General features: G+C 37.1%; 1 protein-coding gene across 6 annotated transcripts in view; it reads left to right on the forward strand.

Annotated features, from left to right (window-relative positions):
• The window catches only part of LOC117421442 (peroxisome proliferator-activated receptor gamma coactivator 1-alpha-like), a 276,291-nt gene that overhangs the window by 237,388 nt on the left and 26,202 nt on the right, over positions 1–12,701 (forward strand). For 4 of the 6 annotated variants that reach the window (XM_059032682.1, XM_059032678.1, XM_059032674.1 and 1 more), the window contains one exon: positions 5,603–5,782. In XM_059032682.1, the coding sequence (XP_058888665.1) occupies positions 5,603–5,782 (180 nt within the window). Of the gene's footprint in view, positions 1–1,257; positions 1,453–5,602; positions 5,783–12,701 lie in introns of those variants that run through there. The other 2 variants (XM_034035894.3, XM_034035895.3) reach the window with 1 other exon arrangement.

Here is a 12,701-nt window from a genome sequence, read left to right on the forward strand (position 1 = left end):
TTTTTCTCTTCTTGTTTTGTATCCAAAGCTTGTTGTCATTTTAAACGCAGTCACCTGCTGCAGCCTCTGCTGTGAATTGTATGATGTCTTGGAAGATAAAATGAGACAAATATGTGCTGTTTAATGAAATGTGACTGTTTGCCTTTGTTTGGTAACAAACACTTTTTTACAGTGTGTTTGACAGGAGGCTTGCCTAGTGCCTTGTCAAAACTCACCAATAACACGTATTGAGCAGATCAGATGCTGGTACTTAGCAAGCACGGAAGTGCCTGTTCAAATCTGGTATGTTATGCTGTTTCATCTTTTTAAATTGAATTTATCATATTTTTTCCCCCATTAAAAAATAGTATGTGAATATTTATCATATGCGATACATTGGGTCTTGTACATTTTTTTACTTCTGCAACTTTGCAGTGGACTTCTCATTTTGTCTTGTTTGTCGTGAATTTTTTTTTTCTTTTTAGAGAAATTGAATATCTGTTTCCAGTTTAAGTTGGCAAAAAATAATGTATAATTAATGGTTTGGGGGGAAAAAAAAGTATAATTATTGTAAATGTACCTCTGTTTTGACAATAGGAAAACACATCACATCACAATTGATTGCACCTGTACCAAAATCTCACAGTGTACCACTTTCAATATGACAGTGTACCACTTAATAACATTACATGGGTAAAGTTTTAGTATGTGTAGTACATTGTGACCATGTACCACTTTATAACACTACACCAGTACTGAATTTAATAAATAATTGTATGTCTCAGTTTCGGTCTTTTATGATTCAACTTCGTAAATCATCTGCATATGCATATGTATAAAATCTACTGATCTAACATTGTCTAAGTATAGTGCATGGTGAATGCTGATATTTAATTGAGAAATGGGGAAAAAAAAAAAAAAAACAAGGACAAGGGTCGATACGTTGATGTCATGTCTTTTGTATTATGTTCCAAAACTGCTATCTGCTGAGTTTAACAATTTCAAGTGGGATACAGTGTTTATTTTGCTACACTGTGAAATAGCTCTCACTTTGCGACGATATTTTCCTGATCTGCTTGCTGACAGATCCAGCGTGGGGAGGCGTGGTGTATAAAAAAGACTTTAATCAGACAAGGCTTCATTGGATTCAAAGATTTAATAGTTCAAAAGACAACTGAACGTGTGCCAAACCCCGCCTCCATGGCAGTACGTCATTGGCCTTACTCGTGCTGAGGGGGGTTGGGTGGAGGGAGTGACTCCTCTGCCTACTTTTAATAGCTTTGTCATGTGATGGTAAGCAGTTGTAAGACAGGTGCCTTCAGTTCATTCTCAGTATAAGGGGGCAGTTCCTTGAGTGAGAAAGCTAACGGAGAGTGTGGAATTTTTTGCTTGATTTTTTGGTGTGTGCCGTCATTCACTGGCTGGATGGCGTGGAACAGGTGTAACCAGGACTCTGCATGGAGTGAAATAGAGGTGAGCTTCAAAAATAAAATACAAATCTGGAAAGTGGTTTTGGAGGGTCTGAAGATTTGGGAAAGATTGACCATGGAGATACCGATTGGGTTAGAATAGAGTATTTGCGATTGATGTATTAACTGTGTGCTAGTTTCATATGACGGTGTGTGCAAGAATTGAAAAAGGAAACAAACAAAAAAAAAAAGAAGCATTGTGTTAATTATGTATTACTATAGGGAGTTGAAAGTATTCTGATGCTTCGTTCTATCATGCTAACGTTGCCGCCGGTAACTGTAATGTATCACTTACCATTCAGGCAAGCATTTGCAGCCTAGTGTCTGCGTGATGTCTTACAATATTGGAAACTATATTCACATGGTTGGCTTTGATAATGTTTCCAGTCATGTGCAGTATTTACCCTGTAACTGTGTGATATGTATCCGAATGTGAATACTTTCCAGTGACGCTGTTTGGCAAAATGCCAGATTTATTTAAAAATCAGGCAGCAGTACTGTGCAACTTTAATTTTAACTGGATATTTGTTTTGTAGTATTTAACCTTTTTTTATCTTTTCTGTGGAAATATAATGGAGCTAATACAAAACAAGAGAGAATTATACGAAGCAGAGAGGAATGTATAAGCTACACTAAGCTACTGCTAACACATAACGGTATACAGTCGCTTGAGAGCATAGTGATCTCTATAGTTTTTATAATGTGAATGTTGATATGAAATATCAAGCACAGTTTTTTTAAAATCTGCAATAGAGACATTTCCATAAGTTCTAAGCGGCGTTTCTGTATGCAACCTGGGTATTTCACATTTACTGTTTAGCTGTGCAAGCGTTGATTGGCTGAAATTAGTTTTTAATCCAAAAAACGGTTCACGGTTGCGCTCGTGTTAAATCAAATGTGTTTGCATGCTTTGATAAATAATACGGGGAAACAAAGACATCCGTTACTGTGGGTAATGCAGAAGTGTAAGCTTCTGGTAGTTTAAAAATAGATTGCAATACATCATTTCTACAGCTTCAGCCTGGGACATCTCACAGAACAAGCTCCCTGATGATTGCAAGATTCTGCCTACTGCATGTTCTAGGTTATACAGCTGTTTTGTTGTGCTTGCATTTATAAAATAACTGTTTCCTGACTATCAACGGTAAATAAAACACACGCGAGTTATCTTTTAAAGACTGTGTGGTGCAAAGTACAAGAAAAGTTGACCTGCATCAAATGTTGCGATCTTACATGTAGACATTGCTGTGCGGCTGAGGTTTTGCACACGCTTTAAGTGGAAAACATGTATTAACTGTTTTATGCAACAGTAACATACCTTTTTTTTGGCTAGTCCAAATAATAGGCTGTCTGGTTAATCACAGACTACGTGACCTGACTGTCAAGGAATCCTATCTATTGTGATGTTTGTTGTTCTTAAATAAGATCTACAGTACAAAGTACTGATGTTTGTTTTATTTTTTTTATTATTATTTTTTTAACATCGTAATTAATATATTATCTGCTGTTTAAAAACTTTCAAGTTATAATATACCTTGGGTGTTAGATCTGCATTATAATATCTGTTAATAGCCTTGTAGGTGTCAGGTTTTATATTCATTGCTTATTTACTGTACGGGCCATAGTCAGTTCATAAATCATGAAGTCCAATTAATAGGAGCCAGGGCTATCAGTAGATTGCTTCCCAGTTCCAAAGTTATAATCATCTCCCTGTACTGAAGCATCCCATGGGTTAGTCTTGTGGATTTTATATCAGCCTGGGTTGCAGCTGCTGCAGTCTCATTTTTTTTTTCCATCATACATTATTTTTTAGCACCAAGAAGGTGAATGAGATTTGAAGAAAATACGGTATTGGAATTTGGAAATGTATTTAGTAATCCTGTGACAGTAAATTACATGTTGTTAGAAAATGTCACCTGTCTTAATAATTGTACCATATCCTCTGAACCTTTAGCACTAACTGCAGGGTGGGGGTATTCATATTATTGTGTGTAACCCAAGCATGGCACATGTGAAATCTTGTTTCCACTTGGAAAAGCGTATGTCTCAAGGGTGCCCTGGGCTGAACTCCAGTATCTCCATACCCACGCTGGTTTCTCCTATCTTCCCTTCTCCAGTTGGACATTAATATGAAGGTGTAGCCAGCACAAATTACTCATGCCTGGCGCAATAAATTGACCCCTTGCTACAAAAATGCTTCTGGACTCCCTTGCACTAGGAAGGTGAAACACTAACTTGTCTTGGGCTGACTAATTACCTCAGTTGACATCCAATCCATTAGGGATTTGTGTACTCGTTGTACTTGCTCTGGCACAGCAACACTGTAAAGACCTGTCTACCACCACTATAAATTTCTAAGCAGAACCTTTAGTGCCAACGATCAACTCGCTACATGACTTCCCTCCTGGACCATGGAAGGATCTCATATCACCTTTCAACATCATGTATTGGAAACTTTTCTGTAAAATTGATCCATTCATCATGTTATAACTGGTTCCATCTGCCGTATGTAAAGGATAAAGATCACCAGTACTGTACTTGTCATATTTTGTTTAATTCACATTCAGCAATGTCTACATTTGATAGTGAAAATAATTGACAGCCCTCCATTCTGCCATCATATATTTATATATTTTTTTCTTCAATTCAAGGTTTAACAACTGCCTCCAGTAGCCTTTCATTGGACTCTCATTAGGTAACTTGCTCTTGTGAGTTGGAGGGACTGATTTCTGCCAGTCCGCACGCAGTCTTAATTGGGTTTGACGAAGTCCCTGTTTAGACCAGTTTGGTCTCAGACTACTCCTGATGGAAACATACAGTACTGATTTCAAAGCCACGCTTTGATGAAGACACTAGCCTAAATGTTTTTCTATTGATTTGTGACCAGACTGTATGGAGGTTTATCCAAACACTGTCAAATGTACAGCCCACGAATGGAAACAGGGATACTCGGTCAAGGGGCTTATTCAGTGGTGCTGTATAGAAAATTACTAAAATGATAGACCCGTCAGGTCAGACATACCATTTTTCAGGCTGAGCTGGAGGGTTTCAAAACCACAAACTACTGCAAATAGGGAGCTGTACCTTTTAATCACAGTTTAGATTAGGAGCCTATTTATAGATGTGTGTAACATAGTTTGCAGATTAAATAAGAGGTCCAGAAGTTTGTTTATGTTGAATGTGTCTGACTACCTTGCACAATAAACGTTATGCAGAGCCAGGCTGACCGTTTTTAGAATGTCTGGATTGCAGTATTGCCATTCGAATGAAGCTGATGAGTTGTATCTAAGTGCAGTGGAGCAGCTGTCGGACAGATGTACATGAATGCAAGCGATGAACACTGAAATGTCAGAAGATATTGTTTAACAGTGTTGAATTTGACATTATCTAGAAAGCCAAATAAAAATACCAAACCGTTCATGCTGGCACAAACAACATATTTAAGAGCATACCGCCTCATCATGCAGTTACTCTTTTGTAGTGTGGTGTCCCATATAGTTCAAAATAGTTTCCACATATTTAATAAAGTTGTCGTTTTAAGTTTTACTTCTTGATTGAAAGATGTCAATTATTACTGTAAGTAATCTGCAGTTTTTTGTTTTTAGATCAGTTTAAACAATGGTTTAATCACATGCTATATTGAAAGACTTTTCATTCGAACTCCGCTCTCAATCACTTAAATAAACCCTTAATTTATCTAATAATTTGCTTAATTAGACCTTTTTAATTTGTTTTCAGCTCTTAAACAGTTGCATAGTTCAAGTTACTTATAAAATGTTATAGCTAACTTGAAATCAGCAACTGTTTAAGAGTTGAAAACAAGTAAAAAGGTCTAATTAAGCAAATTATCAGTTCAATTCAGGGTCTAGTTAAGTAATTGAGAGCCGAGTTTGAATGAAAACCAGCAGACACGGGGTCCCCAGGACCAAGTTTGAGAAGCCCTGGACTAAGCATTCAACAGCTAAATTAAAAAAAAAAAAAACTATGGTTTTGCTAAAAAAAAAAAAAAAAAAAGACTGAAGCCTGTAAAATTCTCCAGTGGTGAAACATTCATTTAAAATACTTTATGCCTCTCTGGTGCTGCTTCTCCTTTTACATTCTCAAGCTCCTCTGCTATTTAATTAAACATGTTTTACCTGGATTTGTCCCTGCAGTGTGCCGATCTGGTTGGTGAAGACCAGCCTCTCTGCTCAGACCTCCCAGAGCTCGACCTTTCTGAACTAGACGTCAGTGACCTGGATGCAGATAGCTTTCTGGGTGGACTAAAGTGGTACAGTGACCAATCAGCAATCATTTCCAATCAATATGGCAATGAATCATCTAACTTGTTTGAGGTAAGCCTGTCGTCCCTTAAAGAGAGACAAGAAAACACCAGTAGTCTTTAATATATATTTAAATATTGGCTGTAGTATTTGTGTCTTCCAAGTGCCAGAGAAGAGTTTAGCAATCTGAGATATATTATGGCGATAAGATTATGATCTTTAACCTGCAGTGTAACAGGCCACTGTCTCTGTGGTTTATCATGTTAAAACTAATTGGTTTGTATGAAGCAAAGTTCTCAGAAAAAGCAAACTGTGGAGTACAGTATTAAGTAAACATATCTTTGATAGGTCAGGTTGTGAAATATCTTCAAAGCTTTTGAGTAAAACTTTAAACCTATGCACCTTTTGTCATCTTTTAGGAAGCAAAGTCCATAAACACAGTGAATCACCAATTCCACCAAGCTGCTAGTTTAATATTTTCTCTCAAGATAATTTAGTGGACAAGTAATTTAGTTTGCAGTGTAGCCACATAAACTCAGGGCCACTATGTGGAAAAGTCCAGACATGGCAATATTCTATCTTTGGCCTGATTTATGTGGTTTTGTAATGTAATTCTTAAATATTGTAAGAGCATGTGTTCCTACAAGTTGTTGTTATTATTATTATTATTATTATTATTATTATTATTATTAGTAGTAGTAGTAGTAGTAGTAGTAGTAGTCGTAGTATTATTTAGTCATTTAGCAGACGCTTTTATCCAAAGCGACTTAAGAGATTGTGAACTATGTATCAACAACTGCTGCAGAGTCACTTACAATAGGACCTTGGTTTTATGTCTCATCCGAAGCACGGAGCACAAGGAGGTTAAGTGACTTGCTCAGGGTCACACACAGTTAGTCAGTGGCTGAGCAGGGATTAGATCCAGGGATCTTCTGGTATCAAGCCCTTTAACCACTGGACCACCAAGCCTCTCTCAAATGAGGCAATCGTGATTTTACAGTAAAATGAAGAAAAGGGATTCCAATGTTTTTTAAGCATGTTGAAATGTAACTTTTAATATGGATCAGCAGATAAAGAGTGTGCTATGGATTCTTTTTACTTTCTCTCATCTGGGTTTCCAATTTAAATTCAGCTCTGTTTGGCGAAAATGGTTTCCAGTTCTTGGGATTTATGTGAGAATAGTTCAGGTGGTCTAACCCAGTTTGCACTTTTTTTGCACCCTAAAGTATGTTGGAACTGTAGTTAGGCCTACTTAGTGGGGCCACAATGAGAAGCATCTGACCCTTTGAGAGTGTTCTCTCCAGAGGTAGAGCAGAGGAACATCTAAGAGCCTTTTTGGGAAATCTTGTACTGGTACTGCTTGTAGAGTATCTGCATTATGATAAATATGACACAATGACCTCATCATTATCTGATTTAACCATATGTATTTGCATCCAAATAATTGTTTTCTGTGAATGAATCCATTATACTTGAACTTGTATTGTGTGATCTGGAATCCGTTTTCCAAATCTTTATTGGATTTACCCCAATAATTAAGTTGCTGTATTTTACTACTCTTTAAACCTACTGTATACATTCATACTACTCCACTACCCAACTTATGCTGGTGTCTTGCTCTGGCACTAATGATGATTTTTGAATGTGAAAATTGCATTTCATTACTGTATCAATGGAAAATAATAAACTGTACAGGCAGTCATAAAAAAGGCTTTGCAGAACCTTGTCCCTTTTTAATAATCAACCATAAACTATTGATAGTTTTCTGATAAGAGGATAAGTTACTGACTGGTTCTTAAAAGAAAAAAAAACAACAAAAGTATCCAAACACTGCAGTGCATTTCTAGAATTAGCCAGTTTGGGTCGCTACTGCAGGTTATTCATTCAATGTGCAGTCAGATAGATTAATTAATTACCAGGTCTTGCGTAAAATGACTTGGCTTGACTTTTTAAATAGCCAGCAATGTTTTCTTAGCCTGTCTTGTGACTGTGTTAATGCGTTTCCAGGAAGTCATTGTTCCAGGGAGCTTTCTGGACTGCCCTCTAACACCAGCCTTTATTTCACTTTCTCATTTTCTCCACAAAAAAAATGTAGCCATTGGCAGGCAGTTCAGACAGAGATATGATCAGGGAAAGCAAAAAGGCACAGGATTCAATGACTTGATGGCTGATGCCCTTAAGTGCCAATTCAGCATGATTTATCAGCCCTCTCTATTCACTAAAATGGAGTCTAGAGGTGGTTGGATGAGGCAGCGTACAGTACATTGTATGCATACCTAGGAGTCTGGGGCTGTGAAGGAAAGCCTCAAAGCTGTTTGCAGGCTGTCAGTACTAAATGAACACTTAATGTTTATGAAACAGCTTTTTATGTGAGAGCTTGGCACTATTTATTTTGTCAGACTAGTCATTAAGGGAAAATAAATATTTTAAGGCTTTTTTTTTTTTTTTTTTGGAGGACACAGCAATTGCATTATTTTTTAGCAGCATCTCAGGGTGGCTGTTGCTATTTTAGTACACGTTCTTACTCACGATGAGCACGATATGAGAGAACTACAGAACCATTACTCATTGCTCTGCGTCCAGAATATTTAGACTTCAGTTAAATGGATGCTGCCTGTAGCACACAATTCAGAATGATTGATTGGTATTTGTCATAGTATGCGATTATGAAAAAAGATGATTGTAAATATTTCAGTTGTGTATTGATAGTGACATAAACACTGCAAAGTTTCTTATCTGAATGAGATGCATTTTGAATAGTATCATCAGGTGTAGGTGGTGTCTAGCATTTATATGCTGCCCCCTGCTGTGGGACATTATATGTGTTTACAGCCATGGAAATCATAGGTATGCATCTTACAAAGACTGTCATGGTTAGGGTTCACATAAATACAGAATGTTCAATATCATTTAAAAAAAAAAAAAAGATAATGACAGTAATAAGGCTTGTAAGCAGTCACTGATAAAGTGGCCATACACTGTACCTCCATGCAATATATAGATATTTAAAAAGAAAAAGAAAATGGTATGTGGAGAAATCAGATCCTGCAGGGGAACTGGCTTTTTACTAAGAGCCAAATCTGTCATGTTTAAACAGTCCTTTAGGTATAAGCCAAGGGCATAAGCAACTGTTTTCACTATAAACAGGTAGGCACGCGATTTCAGAAAGTGCAACTGGTACATGTCACGGTTCCTGTAGCATTCTTTTCATGCTGCCCAAGGTGTGCAATACTATCCCACTTCTGAATGTGCCAACTTTTAGTATTTTATAATCACGCCCACATTATCTGAGACATGAGCCGGACAATCCAACTCTTCTTAGAGTCACTTCTTATCTACTAAAGCTGGAACGTTTTTAACATTCAGACAGAGAGGCTGGGGGCTCTCCTCCATTCTAATACTACATAGCACATGTTCTAGCTAATTATAAAAGGCCTTCAGTTCTATCATAGAGGACACACTGTACTCTGGTGGGCAGATTTAAATATGAGCTGTTGTCAGCTGAAGTGCCGCTGTCTTTGAGGCTACACATAACAGGTTGTGTTAGTAAGTGTTTCCACATGCTACTGCCCCCTTGTCTCTCAGCAATAGTAAATCCATTTCAGTCATGACAGCAGTCACGCCTTGCTCCTAATTTAGAGCAGCACATGATTTAGAGACGGGACCAGTATTGCATGTATGAACAGTCAAATATCATCTCAATATTTCATAGGTTACATGCTGTTTAAAGAACACGACATATTATGCAGAAAGTCCAGCAAGGGTGTGTTTTGGGTTGACCACGGGAAACTGTGGTTTTAATTCTTAAACTTGTGCGGGACTGGATTATTTCAATGCTACTGTTGGTGCCAGATGTCATAATGTGGTATGTGTAGTGGCGGGAGTTTGGCAGTGGTTTTGATCATTCTCTGGTGCTGCTTATTTTTACCCAAGGTTAATCTGATGTAAGAGCTTTTCAGGGCTGTATCCTTTTAACCTGGCCTAAAAAGCAAAGCCAATAAGCTCTCTGATCATTTCCTTCCTATGACAGACCAAAAATGGCAGAAGCATGTCTGTATCTCTTTTTTTTTTCTTCTTTCTTTTGCACATTAATACATTGATGGCTTTCTTTAAAGCAGGTATACTATAGTTTTATGTTGATTTGGGTTTTAGTTAAACAGATGTAAATCGTCCAGAACTATTTTTGTTTTTAAATCTTCCCTTAAAACTATGAGTAACAGGAGAAAAACTCCAGACATTTTCATTCTGTTTGTTTATTTCATTTATTGTACAGTTGCAACATCTATTATATTCACTTTCTACTTCTTTACCCAACTTCTAACACAGTTTGCATTGTTTTCATTCATGCCATAATTACTTGTGTGTGTTTTACCTTAAATAATCTACTTACTAATTGCATAGCCATGACCTGCTACAATTAGAGATATTACCATCCGTGTGAAAAAGCACTGATTTAAAAAAAGGTTATGAATATCTAAATTGCTTCCATCCCTGTATAACACTCAATGTTGGTATATCATTTTAAACATTCAGAAAGACTTCTCGTTGAAACGGTTGTTAAAAAAAGTATACATTTCTTGCATTGCTACAGAGAACTCCTATACAGTCTCCTATAAGTCTTAGCTCAACTGTCATGCAGATCATAGAGCCATTGTCAATGTTTGCAACCCCAATGGCTGCTTGTGAAGAGGCTGACGGCAGCGATCGCAGGACAAGGCAAGCACTCAAGCAGCAGCAGAGGGTGTAGTGCAGTATGAAGAGAGACCCTGAAGGACAAGCGTAACACTGTTGATGCTCCTACAGGACCTGGCAATAAGGGAATGCATTCTCCACCCTGCACCACTGTTGACCTTTATTGAACACTCGGATGGGAGCACCAATGTTTTATATTTCCACAAAGATGGATGCAGCCCCATTAATCATCTAGAGTTCTTGTCATACTAAATCCCACATGTATCTGTCTCTCTGCCTACTGTGTCTATCTATGTACCTTTATGATTCATATGTCTATCCATATTTCTGTCAGCACATACATAGTGTTTATGTATGCCAGAACCTACAGTATATATCAATCGTTATATATACATACATATCTAGCACTGTGTGTGTATTAAAAGATTAATTGATTAATCACATTAGTTTTTCAATTGATTTGGAAATGTAAATCCCTTGATCTGATGTGAAGGAGTTGTAGCACACATGGTAAAAATTTAAATACGACAATTATAAATACTGTTTTTTCAGGAAATTATACAGCTATTGGGTATTTCATTGATTAATTTCTGTTTTTAGAACATGTTGCCTTTAATATACTGTATGGCATGATGCACATATAAGTGCTGGCACATACTGTACACACAAAGTCAAAGAAGAGTTAGAGCATACAATAGGCTATATGTTTAATATAATAGGGGGATGTGGTAGTCTGAAAAATGCAGTTATAAAGTATATGAAAAATATTGGCTAATCCTTTTACAATGTCAAGTCCAACTTAAAACAGCGTACCAAATACAAACCAAACGTCAAGGTAAGAGGTAATGTTTTTATTTAGTAATCAGCAAATAGCTTTTATGTAGTTGGTAAGTGCTGAGCTCTGAACGTTGATAAGATCATTTGCTTTCAGGTGTTTTCTCCAAATTGTGCTCAGCATTGAGTGTAAATTGAATAGAGTGACCTTTTGATACTGAATCAAATTGACTGCATTTCCAAAGAATCTGTGGTTTCAATTACCATAAATTCCTGATATTGGGTCCACAACCTGCACACTGGCTTCTGCATAACAATAACTTATCACTTTGTCCTGTTAACATATCTAGAAGAGTGATGTCTTATTCTTTTTTTTTGTTGTTGTTGATGGTGTTTATTACAAAGGATGTTAAAAGCAGACTACGTAGCAAATTACAATATAATTTGCGTCTGCTTGATATACTTATACTGCATTGTGTAATGCAATGTAATGTCATGGGTTGTGAGAGGTTAACAAAACATTTTATAAGCAAGTAGGTGTGTCATACTGCTAATCAATATCAATTAAAAAAGGGTTTGCTTTTAAAATATATATATGTTAAACACAAGCAAGTGCATGCAGTACTTAAAGTGTAGTCCTATTAAGAAACAAGTTAAATAGATTTGTATAGCTCACAAGATTTTAAAAATAAATAAATAAATAAATAAAAAAAACCACACACATTTGCATGAAGGCAATTCTTTGAGGACGATCCCCTCTCCTGTGCAGGCGATTTCAGTGTTCATTGCCTCCCTGGCTCACAAACCTGGCATTTTAAAAGCTCCCCTTTTATTCTTACTTGAAAGGCTCTTGTGACAAGTCCTGTTGTGGCATTGCTCAGCTGGGGTGAAATTGGCTGAAATCAGCAACTCAAATCACCAAAGTCGTAGTCATTAAACTGGGTGGTGAGGGCCTCTTATGTCTGTCCTTATCTGTACCTACCAAGCTAGGCTAAAGGAATGCAGCCTGTCACTGCACTTCTCTTCACCCTGTTAGATCTTTATTTAAGACCACAGAGTATTACAGAGCAGTGGAAGTGCACCCTGTGCTTCTGAGTGTGCGTCATTCAACAATACACTCTTAACTAAATAATCATTAAGACTCGGCTTCAGAAGATTTAAAAATGTAAAAATAGATGCAATTAATTCATTGCCCGAGCCTAGTCTATCTGTTTAGTTGCTGCCTGTATTTAGATGTCACCGATTATAAAAGTTAGAGTACCGTGAGTGTTCCTTTTTAAGATCTGTGCCTGGAAAGAAAATTCCAGCTGTCTGTCTGTGCAGTTCATGAGGCACACTTACGTCGATGATTTAGCCAAGTTAAGTCACAGTGGATTAGCTTGTGTTACATAACTATCTGTACTCTACACACTCAAAGCTGTGTCTCACACAAATATTGATTCCTGTTTTGAGATTGTATCTAAATGTGACAATTAAATGTTTGATATTCCTGAGCTAAATGGCCAGGCATTGTGTAGAGACATGC

This window comes from Acipenser ruthenus, chromosome 1, assembly GCF_902713425.1.
Source record: "Acipenser ruthenus chromosome 1, fAciRut3.2 maternal haplotype, whole genome shotgun sequence".
NCBI lineage: Eukaryota > Metazoa > Chordata > Actinopteri > Acipenseriformes > Acipenseridae > Acipenser > Acipenser ruthenus.